General features: G+C 37.9%; 1 protein-coding gene across 2 annotated transcripts in view; it reads right to left on the bottom strand.

The window, feature by feature from the left end:
* Positions 1 to 7,493: 7,493 nt before the first annotated feature.
* Positions 7,494 to 14,275, bottom strand: part of AGO2 (argonaute RISC catalytic component 2) — a 53,836-nt gene continuing 47,054 nt past the window's right edge. For both annotated transcript variants that reach the window (XM_042785925.1, XM_033011814.2), the window contains exons 16-19: positions 14,092 to 14,226; positions 12,596 to 12,697; positions 11,610 to 11,809; positions 7,494 to 11,259 (exon numbers count right to left, since the gene is read on the bottom strand). In XM_042785925.1, coding sequence (XP_042641859.1) covers positions 11,151 to 11,259; positions 11,610 to 11,809; positions 12,596 to 12,697; positions 14,092 to 14,226 — 546 coding nt within the window. In that variant the 3' untranslated portion in view covers positions 7,494 to 11,150. The remainder of the gene's footprint in view (positions 11,260 to 11,609; positions 11,810 to 12,595; positions 12,698 to 14,091; positions 14,227 to 14,275) is intronic.

Raw genomic sequence — 14,275 nt, 5'->3', positions numbered from 1 at the left:
AAGAACAGCTTTTTTCAATGTAAATTTAAGTGTTAAATCACAATCCTCCTTCAGGCAGAGATTTCCTAGCAGGGGGAGGGAGGAGAATACGTCCAACAACAACAACGACAAAAAAGCTGAGGTTTGAGAAAGCCTGGTTTGGGTAGACTGCCAGAGAAATGCCCGAGAGCCCAGTTTCTGTAGAGCAACAGTGACAGCCAGTGCCTGAAGAGGTCGGTCACAGTATACAGATCTACAAGTTTCCCTTTATTTCTCAGGTGAGAAGACCTCCCTTTCTACTAGTTTAGCTTCATAGGAACATCCTACTCTTGTTAAACAGTATTTTTGCATACTCTGAGAAAAACTGGACGAATTTATCGTTTTGTTAAGGCTTAATTTAAAGTGGCATCGCCACACAGCATCATGCAAATGTTAAACTACATTATCAAGATACACACAATGTATTTCAACTACACACACCTACAGGAAACCTCATCGTTTGAGTAACATAAAGCGACACTGACCATCCACACGGTAAATCCTGCAACGCCACTGAGGCGGTTAAAAGTCAATCGAGGGTGTTTCTGTGTCTGCTTTTTGTATCACAAGTGCTACTCTTACCCAAACAGCACTACATCGTTTATATATTGCAAGCACAAGACATTTTAATACAGATGCAACACACATACAAACTAGTCAACATACATTTAGTACCACTTGAAATGAGGCCCTTAACATCGTGGGGTTTGTGGGTTTTTTTCCTTTCAAAAAACCAGCAAACTTTAAATGGTCATAAAAACATTTTGATTCAAGGGAACATTTACAATATGCGATTTCGGAATGGGTTTTTGGTTCTTTTTCAGTTATTGTATAAAAATAAAAAAACCTGAAAACTATTAAGCAAATATTAAAACCTTAACAGATGTCAGTTAAATCTGCAATGTACCAAAATTAAGGGGGGAAAAAAAATTAATTTAATCAATACATTCTCTTTTCCATCTCACCCTCCTGAGATCAACTTAACCACTTTGCTGCACAGAAATCTCGGATTGGATCTTTACTTATGAACTGCCCTAAATGTTGAGATTTCTGTGACTGTACAAACTAATGAAGTACTGCAGAAGCCACTGACATTGTGCTTATTATTTCCTGCAAAATATTGCCTTTGTATCTTTTATAAACAGTCCCCGCTTTCCTGTCACTGACATATATGTGTGTGTATATACACATACACATATATAAAATCTACTAAGCTTTATCAACAGATTACAGACAACAAGTGGTAACACTTCAGGATAGAACATAACTTTGCCAGATATACTTCCTCACTGCACCTAATTTGATTTTCCAAGATACGTAACACTGCAACTTGCTCAATTTTTTTTGTGCTGTTTAGGTTTTGTTCTGTTTGTTTTCCTTTTTTTTCTTTCTCCCTTAACAAAGGCCTTGCATTCCCAAATGGTCTACTCATAATTATTCCTGAAGTAAACATCATCAAGGAAAAGCACATAATATCTAGCCCTTCCCCCCCTACGTACTCAAATTCTTTCTACTGCCCAAAACCAGGTAATAAAGACTTGGGAAAATGTAACAATCTCTTGGTGGGAGACATTCAGGGCATTCAATGTTGACAGACAACTGAATTACCAGTTGAAGATTCAAGTTGGTCAGGCAATTAGAGACATGCTATTTACTTGAAAATAAAATTACAAAGTTGTCATTTGTAAATGATATGAGCAATTTAAGGGCTTTGTCTTGTTAAATTCCATGAGAAAACATACCAGGAGCGACAAAACATTGATGTACCTTTTTTTTTTCTTGCACAGAAACAGTGGGATCTGGGCATCTCACAGCTGATACAACTTTGGTGAAATCTAGAAACAAACTTCTTTGTATGTTACGCTGATATATGATAGGTTTGATCCTACCAACAGCACCTGATAAAGTAGCTGATTTTTGGGGTGCCCATAAAGCACAGACCAGATCTGCTTTGAGTCAAGTACATGGCAAGCAAAAATGGGCAATTTTACATATCTTGGCATGAGTGAAGCGTCCTCTATTCATGGATTTAAAAACAGGAAAAGCTGATAAATACAGAATAGAGTCCACATTATTTTTTTTTTCCTGACAGGAAATGTAACCTAACAAAGCAAATACAAAGAGCACCAGCCAGGGGATTAAAAACTCCCAAGCTTGTTTGCTGAACTTTTCACAATTCATGGTTGCCAAGCACACTCAAAAGACCATAAAATGGCCAGAAAAGTTTAAATTTATATTTCAGGGTCAATTTCAAGGCTTGCTCCCAGGTTAGGCAATGTCTGTAAGCCCTGCTGATGATTAGACAGTAGTCACTCCAGCAGGTAGTTCAGTCGCGCTTAGAGACAGTGGGAATAAAAAATAGCAAAACCTAAATGAGACCAGTACAACAGCACACCTAAAGTGATGGGGAAAGAAAAAAACAAAAGTCTGTGTACTCATAACAGCCATATAAAAATGAGTATGTGCTTTAATACAGGTTTATAATGCAAATACTAGGCTCTTCAAAACAACATAGCTAGGTAGGTTGGTTGAAGACTAACCACAGGTAGTTTTAAGATGCATCTGCTGAAGCAGTCCATGAACAAATTTAAAGCTATTACTCTCTTTTGAGAATATTTAGATGGGAGGGAGGAGCCAGACTTCATCTTGTGCTTCCTTAGTGCTGCCACATGCAAAACTCCCAAGACTAGTGCCCACTAACCTCTCACATCTCCAAATTCAGTGAACGCCCCTGTCCTTGCTCCAAATAAGTTCAAAGCCCTCTGATACGGAGAGCTGAAACCAGAAGTCAACTTGAGGGAACTGCCTACACTAATTCCCCTTTGGGGCAGGGGCTGACGGACATGTGTTGGGTGGGGGATCTGCAAGGGGCTGTGCTACAGCTCTGGCTGCACTCGAGGGCCCCTCGCAGGGAAGCCAGAAGGAAAACCAAGAGAGTATGATTTAAATGTCACCTTAACAAGTGCTCAGTTAGCAGATTTCCAAGAAAATGTTTCCCCTCACCTCCTTATTTCCACAAGGGATGGGGTAGGTGGCATGGTACAGATGACATTTCTCTTCCACACAGGCACGACAAGCACATCGCACAGGGCTCTTTCCTCGCTCAAACCTTCCGATGCTCCTTTGGGTTTGCAGACCCAGTCTAGAAAGCACACGTTATTCCTGTCGTTTTATAAGGATATTCTCATGGGGAAGTGCGCTTAGCAGCCCTGCACAGTGAAACCCCTTCCAGGCCACAGCAATGTCAATAGTGTCTATGGATCTGTGATACAAGATGTAGTGAAATGTTTTCTGAAAAGCACCCATTTAGCCTAGAGGAAAACCCTGTACTTCACATTTGTGGGGGGAGCACTGTTGAATTATAACTGAGAACGGAACAAAATTTTGGTGAATTTACCTTGTTATTAGTGAGCTTAGTCATTCAGTCACTCACCATTGCTCAACAAGAACTGGCTCCCAGAAAGTCAGAACTTCAGCAATGTTCCCTGCCATCAATAAGCTTCATTAGTGTCTACGCCCAAAGACTAGGATAATGAAATTGCAGGTAGCATGTAATCCCATCAAACTTGCTTCTGAGATGCCAACATCCATAGCATAAAAACTAATTACTTTTAAATAATAACCCCCCCCATAACATTGCTATGAAACCACACCAGCGCATTGTGCTTAAACAGGTAGCGTTTCTGTCAGCAGAGTGGTTAATTGTAAAATGAGGAAGCTTGTTTGGATTCATTGTAAACAAAATATGATGAATTAACACAGTTTTCTACAGTTTAATTTCAAGGTCATTTAAAGCACCTTTAGTCTGTGTGCACTTATTTCAAGGTGGAGTTATGGCCAAGGCTTTGCATATAACTGACACTATTCACAATATGAACATACTCTAGTTTTGGGGTTTTTTGGCCCTTTTGTTTTGGATTTGTCCCCTCTTTTTAAAGTTTATAATGATCTGAGCAGGGAACATAGTATTTTCACTGTTACAGTCTCATGTCAACTCATCTAAAAAATACATAAAAAAAATATTCCAATACATAATTTTTGCCTCAGATTCAAAATATATTTCAAGCACCTTCATGTCATTTTCAAGGAAAGCCTGACATGTTTCAGCCAATAGCTAAAGTACCAAAACATTTTTCATTTGGAAACAACAGTATACAAACTCAGTGAGTGAAGGGACAAGGTTATAGAGACTCACTGCTATCGAGTAACCCTGCACAAAAGCAAATGTGCCAGGTGTGCAGTTTGCCTTGCCACTTCTGACAACTTCTTAATACCTTGCACCAACACAAGCCACATCTACACCATAGGAAGACAGAAGGAGCGACAAGCAGCTGTCCAAGATCACAGTATGGCACCGCTAGTTCTCCAACAAGAAACAAAACAGTATAAATACAGTTTGTTTGGGAGCATTTTGGCTGCTTAGTAGTAGGTTCACTTAAAAAATTAATTCATCTGCGGAGGAATACAGGAGGTAGCCTTTAACACAGCTGCTTGCTAACTAAAGAGTATTACAAAACCACCTTTTGTAGTGATTTGGCCAAGCCATTACATTCATATTAACACTTCAGGCAAAGAAACAACACAGAAAAAGCAACTGAAACACACTAAATGAGAAAAAACGGATTACGTGCCACACCAAGCACCCACCATGCTTCGGATTAAAACCATCTCGGCGGAATGCATCTTTCCAGTCATTAACCCTCAGAAACAGGAGGCAAAACTCACTGTTTCGCATCCTAACAACTAAATGACAGGGCTGGAGTTTGGGTCCCTCCTGCCCCCGAGGGTTACAGAAGCAAAATGCAATTACTGATGGATAGGAGATCAACGGCTTTATCAATGTGGGAATCAGAGAGGCAACACTATCTCTTAGTTCAGAGCACGAAAACATCTACTGCACTTGACAATCCCACACCCGTGGAGGGACAGAGAGCAAGACATTGTAACTTGGATCCCAAATCTCCATTATTACACTAATTCTGCCACACAGACCAGTTGTTCTTCATATGATATAAGAATCAGATGCTGGAAGAAGCAATGAAAAAGCGTGACAGCTACAGTTGATGGTCCAGACGTTACGTTAATGCTGTTAAGTCATCTATCAGTGATAGCAAAGTTTGGCATTTGAATGTTGCACAAACAAGAACATTGGTAGCCTAAAAACTGTCTCTGTATCTTTACGGTGTGCGGGAAATGTGCATAGAGGAGAGAAGGAAGAAATATTTTATAAATACAGATGAACCCTAAATATTTCCACCGTAATAAAGCAACTGTGCCCTTGGATTCACACCATAATGCAAACAGTAATTATAACAACATTTAAAACCAAAGCTCATCTCAATACTGTAAAATATGGCCATATTCCTAAAAATGTAAGAACAAGGAATGGTATCCACAGCATTTCAGTATTTCCTATACATAGCACTATTTACAGTATTTTCAAACAGCTACAGCAGATGCAAAAGTCTTACAGTAAAAAGGGACTTAAAAAAAAAAAATCATCAGTGCAATTACTTTCTACTTGAAGTTTTCCTTAGAAAAGACTGCATGTACGCATCAAGAGGCATGTTACCAAATGTGATATAAAAGTAAAAAAAAAAAAAAAAACAAAAAAAAACAAACCAAAAGAAACAACCAACCAACCAAAACCAACAACAACAAAAACACAAACAAAAAGAACATACTGTCCTGCATTAGAAATTGAAAAAGCCACACTGGCAGGACAAATACATAAAAAGAGATTCTACTGTAGGAGAAGAGTATTAAAAAAATTGGAAAATGTGTGATTTTATTACACTGGTATCGAGTGTGAAAAATACTGAGCGACAACTCTTTTTACATTCCTTTATTTAACGTGTAAAAGATTTCTCTTTAGAAAGTCCCTTATGGGTTATTTATGCCACCAGTGGTGCTTACTGGATTACATCAAGAGGCAAGTATTCCCATCTTAAATCTCCAAAGGTCCCAGTCCTGCATTTCTAGTACTTGTAGTCCTGACTAAGCATAACCCGCAGAACCAACCTGTTCTAACTTCAAAATATCAACACCCTTCCTCAAAAAAAAAAAAAAAACAAAACAACAACCCAAACAATCTGCATGTACACTAAAAAACCTAAAACAATTCACTATATTTGGCTGGGGGTGCTAACAGAGACCTTCCTCCTACCCTTGCTCTCAGTTAAGTTCTAGAGATTCATTGGCATAAGACTGGGGGTTTCTACAGGTGAGACACACGACCACTGTATTTGAGGAATCTACTGCTGCAGTAAAGAAAAGAGCATTGGCAGCAATGCACAAAGCCCTCCAGATCACAATCTTCCATTTAATAGAAAGCCTTTTTGCTCATACACCTATGACTTTAGATAAAAACACCAGAAGCATCTAAACCCAATTAGGAACTTCAATCTTTCCAGAAACTAACTTGGACACACAAAACCATAAACCCCTGCACCTACCCTTCAAAAGTTTAAATTTAAAATCCTTGTGGAAGAATTCTCTTGTCTTAGTTATAAAAATGATCCACTAACACGTGAACAAGACTTACGTTAAAAATGGACAAAGGCCACAGGAGTTATTGATAAGAGTCAGAACTAAAGCTAAACCTACGCAACCTTTTTGCATTTACAATCAGGGAACATTTCCTGAATGCCTGGATGAAGATCAGAAATATTTATTATGGATTTCTTGGTTAAAGCATAACAGTTTCCTATAAATTTGCCATGCTGGCTCCAACAGATTAAGACACAACACCTAACAACTCACCCAAAACCTGACAGATCTAGAAACAAGGAAATTAATATGCCAAAGCTTCTGTAACATGGAAGATCATTGATTGCAATTCAGCAAGCCAAATACGGTTGCCGAAACATTCTAACCCAAACCAAGCCAAAATAAGGAGTTCTAATAAAAACAAGTGATCTCACTCCATACATCAGTGCATATATACACATTAGAAATGTTAAGATTGCATAGGGCTATCCTGAATGCCAAAGTCATGTAAGGCAGAGAGAAATCCACCTACTTCCAACATTTCACAGCAGGACATCTCTTAAGAATTAACTCAACTCTCTTTTCTGGGTGCTAGAAGAGGTGGAGTGGACATGTTATAATATTGAGCCACTGGAGCAGAAACTTCCAAAACTAAGCAACCCCAATTATTGGATTATAGTGCCTACATTAAATAATAATAAAAAAAAAAGGACAATTTTTAAAGTATTTTACCTTTGTCAATATTATTTTTTACCTCCCAACAGGTGCATTTTGCACTTGCTGCTGCTTACTGCTTGCCAGAGAACAATGTGCTTTGGAAGGGCTCTTTGGAGATGCTTGGTCCAGCCCCCTGCCCAAAGCAGGTCCAGTGAGCTGAGACCTGTCCAGCCAAGATTGAGACTCTCCAAAGACAGACTCAACAATCTGTTTCAATAGTGTTACCATTTCCACACAAAAAAAAAAAAAAAAAAAAAAAATCATCCAAAAAAAAAAATTAGAGAAAACTAATCCATAGCAGGCAACTCATTAATCTGTTCATCTCAAGCACACTCTTAAAACAAAAGAAACTCTGCAGTATTGGGAGTGGTCAGTTTGTCCATACCACCACTCATGTTTGCAATGGGAATAAGGTATTTTTGTCACCAAGGGGAGAATTACTGTCAGTTTTCAGACTGCTAAGAACCAGGACCGCCTGCACTGACAGATGAATTCAAGCAAAAGGTCATTGCCAGGAATGTAATGGAGAGCAAGAGGAAGGCAAGGGATGAGGTCCTGCCCAGTGCTCTTCTGCAATGGGAGTCCCACAACTCCCTTGCCTGGGTTGAAAAAAAAACAAACCAAAACAAAAAAGCCACAAAACCAAACTAAACCAACCAACCAACCAAACAAAAAAAAACCCCAAACCAAAACAAAAGCACACACCAATTGCCAGAGGGTAACACACATTTGGTTATTGCTGACCTGAGCTGCATAGTGACTTAGTGGTTATAACTGTCAACCTCAACTGTGACTTCAACAGCAGGAATGTGTGTGTGAGAGACATCTTGAGCTTTGTGTGTACCTGAGATATTGCTGTTTTACAAAACACATGGGAGGTAAGAAAAGAAGAATAAGAGTAGGGTTTTAGGTGCTTGTGGTGTTTTGTTTTGTTTGTTTTTTTTTTTTTTTTGGTTTTTTTTTTTTTTTTTTGACAGGAGACATTTTTTAATACATCATTTATATTAAAAATATTCCCAGAAAGACAGCTGCTGGACTTACAGCACGCTGTACTTTTCAAAGTATGCTTTAATTTATTCACAAGTTCACCACTTGCAGAGGGGTGGGATGGGGAGGGAAAGGAGGGAGAATTGTTAGTAGTAAAGGCTTATAAAGATCTGTAAAAGGTAAAAAAGTCCCTAGCCTGAAACACATATAACCATCCCAAGTTCTTCATATTCAGGGAAGGAAAGCTACACAAAATTTCTATTTATTCCAAGAGGATACACAGACAGCAGCTACCTCAGATTAAAGGTCTGCCTAATACTTCTTTTCTCACAACAAAAAGGGCTGCAACAACTATTTCAGCCCAAAGAATACATCCTAAATAGGATGCAGTGAAGTCCCACAGTCTGCTTCAGAAATAAGATTTGAGGTTAAGACAGATTCTGCCCTTCTCGCCCCATCTGACCACCTGTGTAAGTCATTTGTTCCAGACCTGCACAGAGGAAAGAGGAGGATGAATTTCACATCCAAGAGGTCTCTGCATAACAAACAGCAAATAAACTAAATGGCATCTTAAAATGGTTGATCCTTTTCCTGCTTTTTAAGAATGATTCATATAAAAAAATAATTCTTATATAAAACTCTGCCAAATTAAAATCTACACTGAAATATGAAACCTCTCAAGCAAATGCACAGAAAAGTGCAACATACCCACAATGGAAAGGTTTTACAGTTTAGCAGGACTTTAGGGGAGGTATGTACAACCTGGCTGGGACACAGAAAGATAGGCAGTATGACCTGGCATTTGCTTTCTGTTATACCAGAGTAATTTAAAATCTGGATTTACATAACTATGACCAAGAAGAAAATCTGATCCAGCAGCCTAATCACCAAATTAGAATAATACAAATACAATTCATCTATGAATAGGTTTACACTGTTATTTCACCTAAACAACACTGACAACCAACACACTGCTACATGGTGAAGATCGGAAGTTGCATGAAGTTATGCTCCTAAAACACTCTATGCAGCATTTTTTATCTCATTCAACAGCAACTGGTTATATAGTCTATCTGCTATATGGCACAGACCTCTGGATTGGCTAAAGCTACTCGCCCGACTCAGTGGCTAGAGGTAAATGTATTCAAAACAGTGACTGAGCATCTGCTAAGAGAAAAGGGAAAAGATGAAGCAAAATGAATCGGTGGAAGAGAATGAAATTTTTAAAACCTGACCCTTAGCATGTTATTTCAGTTATTCTATGGAAAAATAAACAAAAGCAAGTCAGCATAAACAAGTTTCCTAGGCTTTTTCCATTTTCTTCTAAACCTGCTTGTGGCATCATACTTAGTGCAATGGTTTACATATGTATTATGGTTTTTTAATGAACCCAGTGTGCAAACTAACAGAAGCATTTGTCTAATAACAATGAGTTTTAATTAATGCTTCTTCTAAGAGAATGGCAAACAATTCTCACATTTACTATTGAACTTATGCATATTGAAGAGAGTTTCACCTCCCTTCATAAGTAAACTTCAGTCACCTAAGATTTATCTTTACTGCATAGATTCTCTGACTTTTGTCTAAATTACAAACAGTGAGCCACTCTCCTCTATTAGAGCTCCTGCTTCACCAATATTCAACATATAAATAAAATACAATTGTTTTGTGCTTGAATGAACGTAGAATGTCGGTCTCGTGTGCGCCTCTGAACTGCACAGGTAAAACCTGCTATGTTGTGTGCACGCTCAAAAAGCCTTTCTACAAATTACAAGCTATATAATATACACTGTATGTATCTCTGAACTCTCACAAAGTCAATTGCATATTTTTGCATTTGAATAGTAAATGTCCCCACGATAAGGTTTTAATTTCTAAATCCAAAGCATTCTTGATATGTTAACAGAAGTATAATGAGCACTCCTTAGTAAATAAAAATAAATAACAGCGTCTAGTCTATCACATTAATACTGTGAAACATATATAAAATTTACATTAACTCAAACAGTGAAAAAGGATTGTACTGTATTTATCACCACAGACCCGTATTCTTTAGACTTTGGAAAGCAAGTGTCACAGTCCTGTATGACAAATTCTAAAGTTAGCTGTCAGTATGATTTAAAAAAAAATCTTTACCTTTTTTTTTTTTCAATGGCACATTTTCTTTTGCCAATCTAACTGGACCTATTAAAAAGCTTAGGTACAAGTTCATTCTTTTTTAAAATTCTTCTTTAGTCTATGAAAAACATTTTCAAATGCAGCACAATAAAAAACATTCAAGAACAAGCTTCAGAAAATACATTTGCCCTTAGACACACAGAGAGTAATCTTTGTAAGACAGTTGAAAACCAGAATTTTGTCACTCTTTTCTATTGAAAATAAAAATTTTGTAAATGCATCTAGAGTAATCAAAGCTTCATAAATAGTCAAAAAATGCTTTGCTTTCCTTTGTATTAAAAGCTAATTCACAGCATTTTAGACCATCAAACTTTAGTATGAATTAGATCTTTCCAAATTATTAAAAGCAATTCAATGAATAGCAAACTGAATGAGGAGTTTTGTGGGTTGTTTTTTTTTTGGGGGGGGTGTGTGTGTGTGTTTTGTTTTGTTTTGTTTTTTTTTTTCTTTTTTTCCCCTAAGCCCTGAGATCACAGATCTTGATTTAATTATAAAATATGGGTCTGTTTTATACCAAGCAGCTTAGAGATTTTTGGCAAACCACATTTCCAACAATAGTGGGGTTTGGTACAAGAATGTAGTTCATAATCAAGTCTGAAATTCTGGACGGAAGGCTTTCTTGCACATGGGAAAAAAAAAAATTAAGATGCATCACTCATTGCTGGCTGTCACTGTAGCCTGGGCAACTGTTGGTCTAAGTGCAGCTGGTCTCATGTGAATCCAACTCTGTATTGTACTGAGTCGCTAAACATTAAAACATGTCAAGCAAAGTACATAGTGCGCAACGTGTCCTGATGAACTTGAACTGCTTTAGCAAGTGCTTGATGATCTCTGCCATTACTCTGACCAGAAGTGTGGCTTCCTTCAGCACTGAAAGAGAAGGTATGAGGAGAAAAAAAAAAGAGGTTGGGGGGGGGAAGAGAAACCCTATTTAATCTGTCTCTCCTTGCATAGAATGTTTTCATATCATTAATTTCTTCTGAACAGAAAAAGGTCAAAAGTTAATCACCCTTAAAACACTACTGAAGTTCTGAAACAGAAAAAAGCACAGAAGCATACAGGAACATCATCTGCGCATTTTTTCTCAATATAATTTAGTGGTAAGGCCAAATTTACCCTCAGACTGATAACTGCAGCTACCACTGAGCCCAGAATTAACAAGCCCACTTCCTTCCTGCTTCCTTTCAAATTCTGTAATAATTCAAAACTGCACAACTCACCTATCGTGTTCTTTATCCACCAGATGATACCTGGCTCTGAAGGCAACCAGGTGTGCATAATATGCTGGTGCAGGGATGGAAACAGAACGAGTACAGCGTACATACGTATGACACAGTTGGTAGGTAAGAATCTGCAGTTCATCTGAAGAGAAGCGATTATCATCCCAGAGGACATGGTAATGAGAAGGTCTGCTCGTTCCCTGAAGGCAGATCACACAGGACATCAGCATTTCAAAAACATCTCTTTAAATTTCCACCTCTGCAGGTGACCTGCAGTATAACTGGCTGCTTCCTCAAAAATCACATGTGAGCAATTCTTACATACTTCAGCAAATTTTTCCTTTACAAAGGCAAACAGCCTCTCTCCTTGCTCCCCATATAACTAATTCCTTTGCATTTTTGGATAGGATTGCATTTTCTACAATGTCATCCCTGCTACTGAAATTAAATGATCTTACTGAAATACACTTTCATCTTGTGAAACTTAAAACTGACAAAAAGCCGTCGTATAAAGTAGCTTCAGGCAAAACATTAATAGCTAATGGCAATCTAATTTGGGCACCTGTTGAATACGCTTTTTTCAAGAGTATTAAATTGACTTTCAGTGGTGCTGTTGTTCAATAGCTTCTGTTTCTGACTGGGAAGGAGAAATCACAAGGAAATGTGAAACTACAACGGTGCTACCTAAATGTATTAGCTGTTTCCTAGGAACTGGGCACACGCTTTGGGAGGATTTAATGTAAGAAGCAGCTATGTAAAACAGTCCAACTACCCTGCTACTGTTCAAAGCAATTCACATACAGGAAAGAGGCACAATAAACTAAATGCACAGGATGTGCTTCGTATCTGTTTAGTTTCATTATTTCTTTTAAAGAAGAAAATACACAGATGGAAGTTGTACTATTTGTCACCTGTGCAAAGAACATGGGACATACCAACAGCCAGTGTTATCTTTGAAAGTTACCATCCCACACAAAATGCTGTACCTGAATACCAGCATGACTACACAGGTAAAAGTCAAACTCTGATGGATGGGTGATTTTTGTGTCCACTGTGGTACCAGCTGGAATGTTTCCGCTTTTTCCAACCTGTGTGAACAGAAAATGCAAATATAGTAAAGCACACACAAAGTGGATTTTTTTCAGCCGTATAGTAAGGAAAAAAAGAAGAAAAAAAATGAATCTGTAAAAAGCAAAAAGTCAAGAAAGAATGAGCAAAACTGAAATTTTGTTCAACTGAAAATCTGGAGTGTCTCTATGATAGAGGAAAAAAAAAATTATAAGCTGCAAAATCTTCTTAGATGTTACCTGCAAAGATTAGCTTTTCTGATTAATATAAAAAAATAATTTCCTGCAACTGATTTGTCAAATTCTTTTCACCTTCCCATTCCAGGACAGGTTATTCCTCTCTAACTTTTCTTGTTTATACCTGAAAGAGGACAATCCATAGTTGCAAGATAGGCCTGTTCTTCCCTCAAAAACACTTTACTTCAAAGCAGAATTTAAAAATAGTCTAAAACAATTTAATAACTGTGGTCATAGCATGTTATCAATATAAAAACCACCTTCATGTTAGCATTAAAAGTTACTAATTATTGCCTTGAAGCCTAGTGGGCTTCAAATGCTCACACAGAGAAGCCCGACAGAAGGAAAAAACCCATGAAAAACCCTATCTGTGAAGAGAGGCTTGCCATTAGGAAGCCTTCATTTACAGCAATGCCTCCATCCTAGAGTTGGGGAGTCTTCTCTCCACCTAGAAAGGTGGAATCAAATATTTCTATCTGTACTTCATGTAGATAAAATAACAACTACAAAACGCTCATAAAACAATTCGAGGTGTTCAGTACTACAAATAATGTCTTGTGACATCTGATACGCCCAAACCAGACTCCACGTGTCTTTAGGCACCTAAGATGCCTTAAAGGTAGTGTTAATGGCAAAGAAAGTATTCTCAAAGTATAGGGTTCACCTTGCCTAACAATTTCAACGTCTACTGTGCAGGTCTCTACATTTCAGCTGCTAACCCAAGAGTCACTCTGTACTCAATAGCAATCAAACCAGTGAACTTACTAGCACTAGAATCAGATGAAACGTGCCTTAATGTGTGTTGGGAATACTAAACAGATCTCCATTTACCACAGAGTGCCTGAGGTAACTGCTGCAGATGTAGACATCTACATTAAACCCTACACTACTCAGATCAATCTCAACCTTTGAGGATCCTGAGACAGTAAAAAAAACTGGAGAGAAACCTGAAAACTTTGATGAACAGACTTGTTGAAAGGCACACCCTGCTGATGTTTCATAAAAGCTTCTTGCCAGTTTATTATACGGGACAGAAAATTAAGGTTTTCCTTTCCAGGTAGAAAGATTTCACCCACTAGGTTATATAGTCCTTCAAACAAGTCTCTTCCTGCTTAAATAAGCAGTAACAGGCAACTTGGCTGTCTGCTAGATACTTGCCAGTCAGAATTAGAACATACCCGTTCATTTTTATCTGTACAGAAGAGTCTGGTGTGATGCCTTTTCTGCACAACTATAAATGTAATTCCAGGCTGATAATCCTTTTCTAGTTTAATGCATGCTTCTCTGATAGCCAGCAATTCATGATGGAGAACCTGAATCATAAACATAAAGAAGTATGATAAATATGAAAGATAACTATCT

Source organism: Tyto alba, unplaced genomic scaffold, assembly GCF_018691265.1.
Source record: "Tyto alba isolate M040663 unplaced genomic scaffold, T.alba_DEE_v4.0 Super-Scaffold_9, whole genome shotgun sequence".
In the NCBI taxonomy this organism is placed as follows: domain Eukaryota; kingdom Metazoa; phylum Chordata; class Aves; order Strigiformes; family Tytonidae; genus Tyto; species Tyto alba.
The sequence above is the reverse complement of the archived record's forward strand: the minus strand, read 5'-3'. Positions and strand labels throughout refer to the sequence as shown.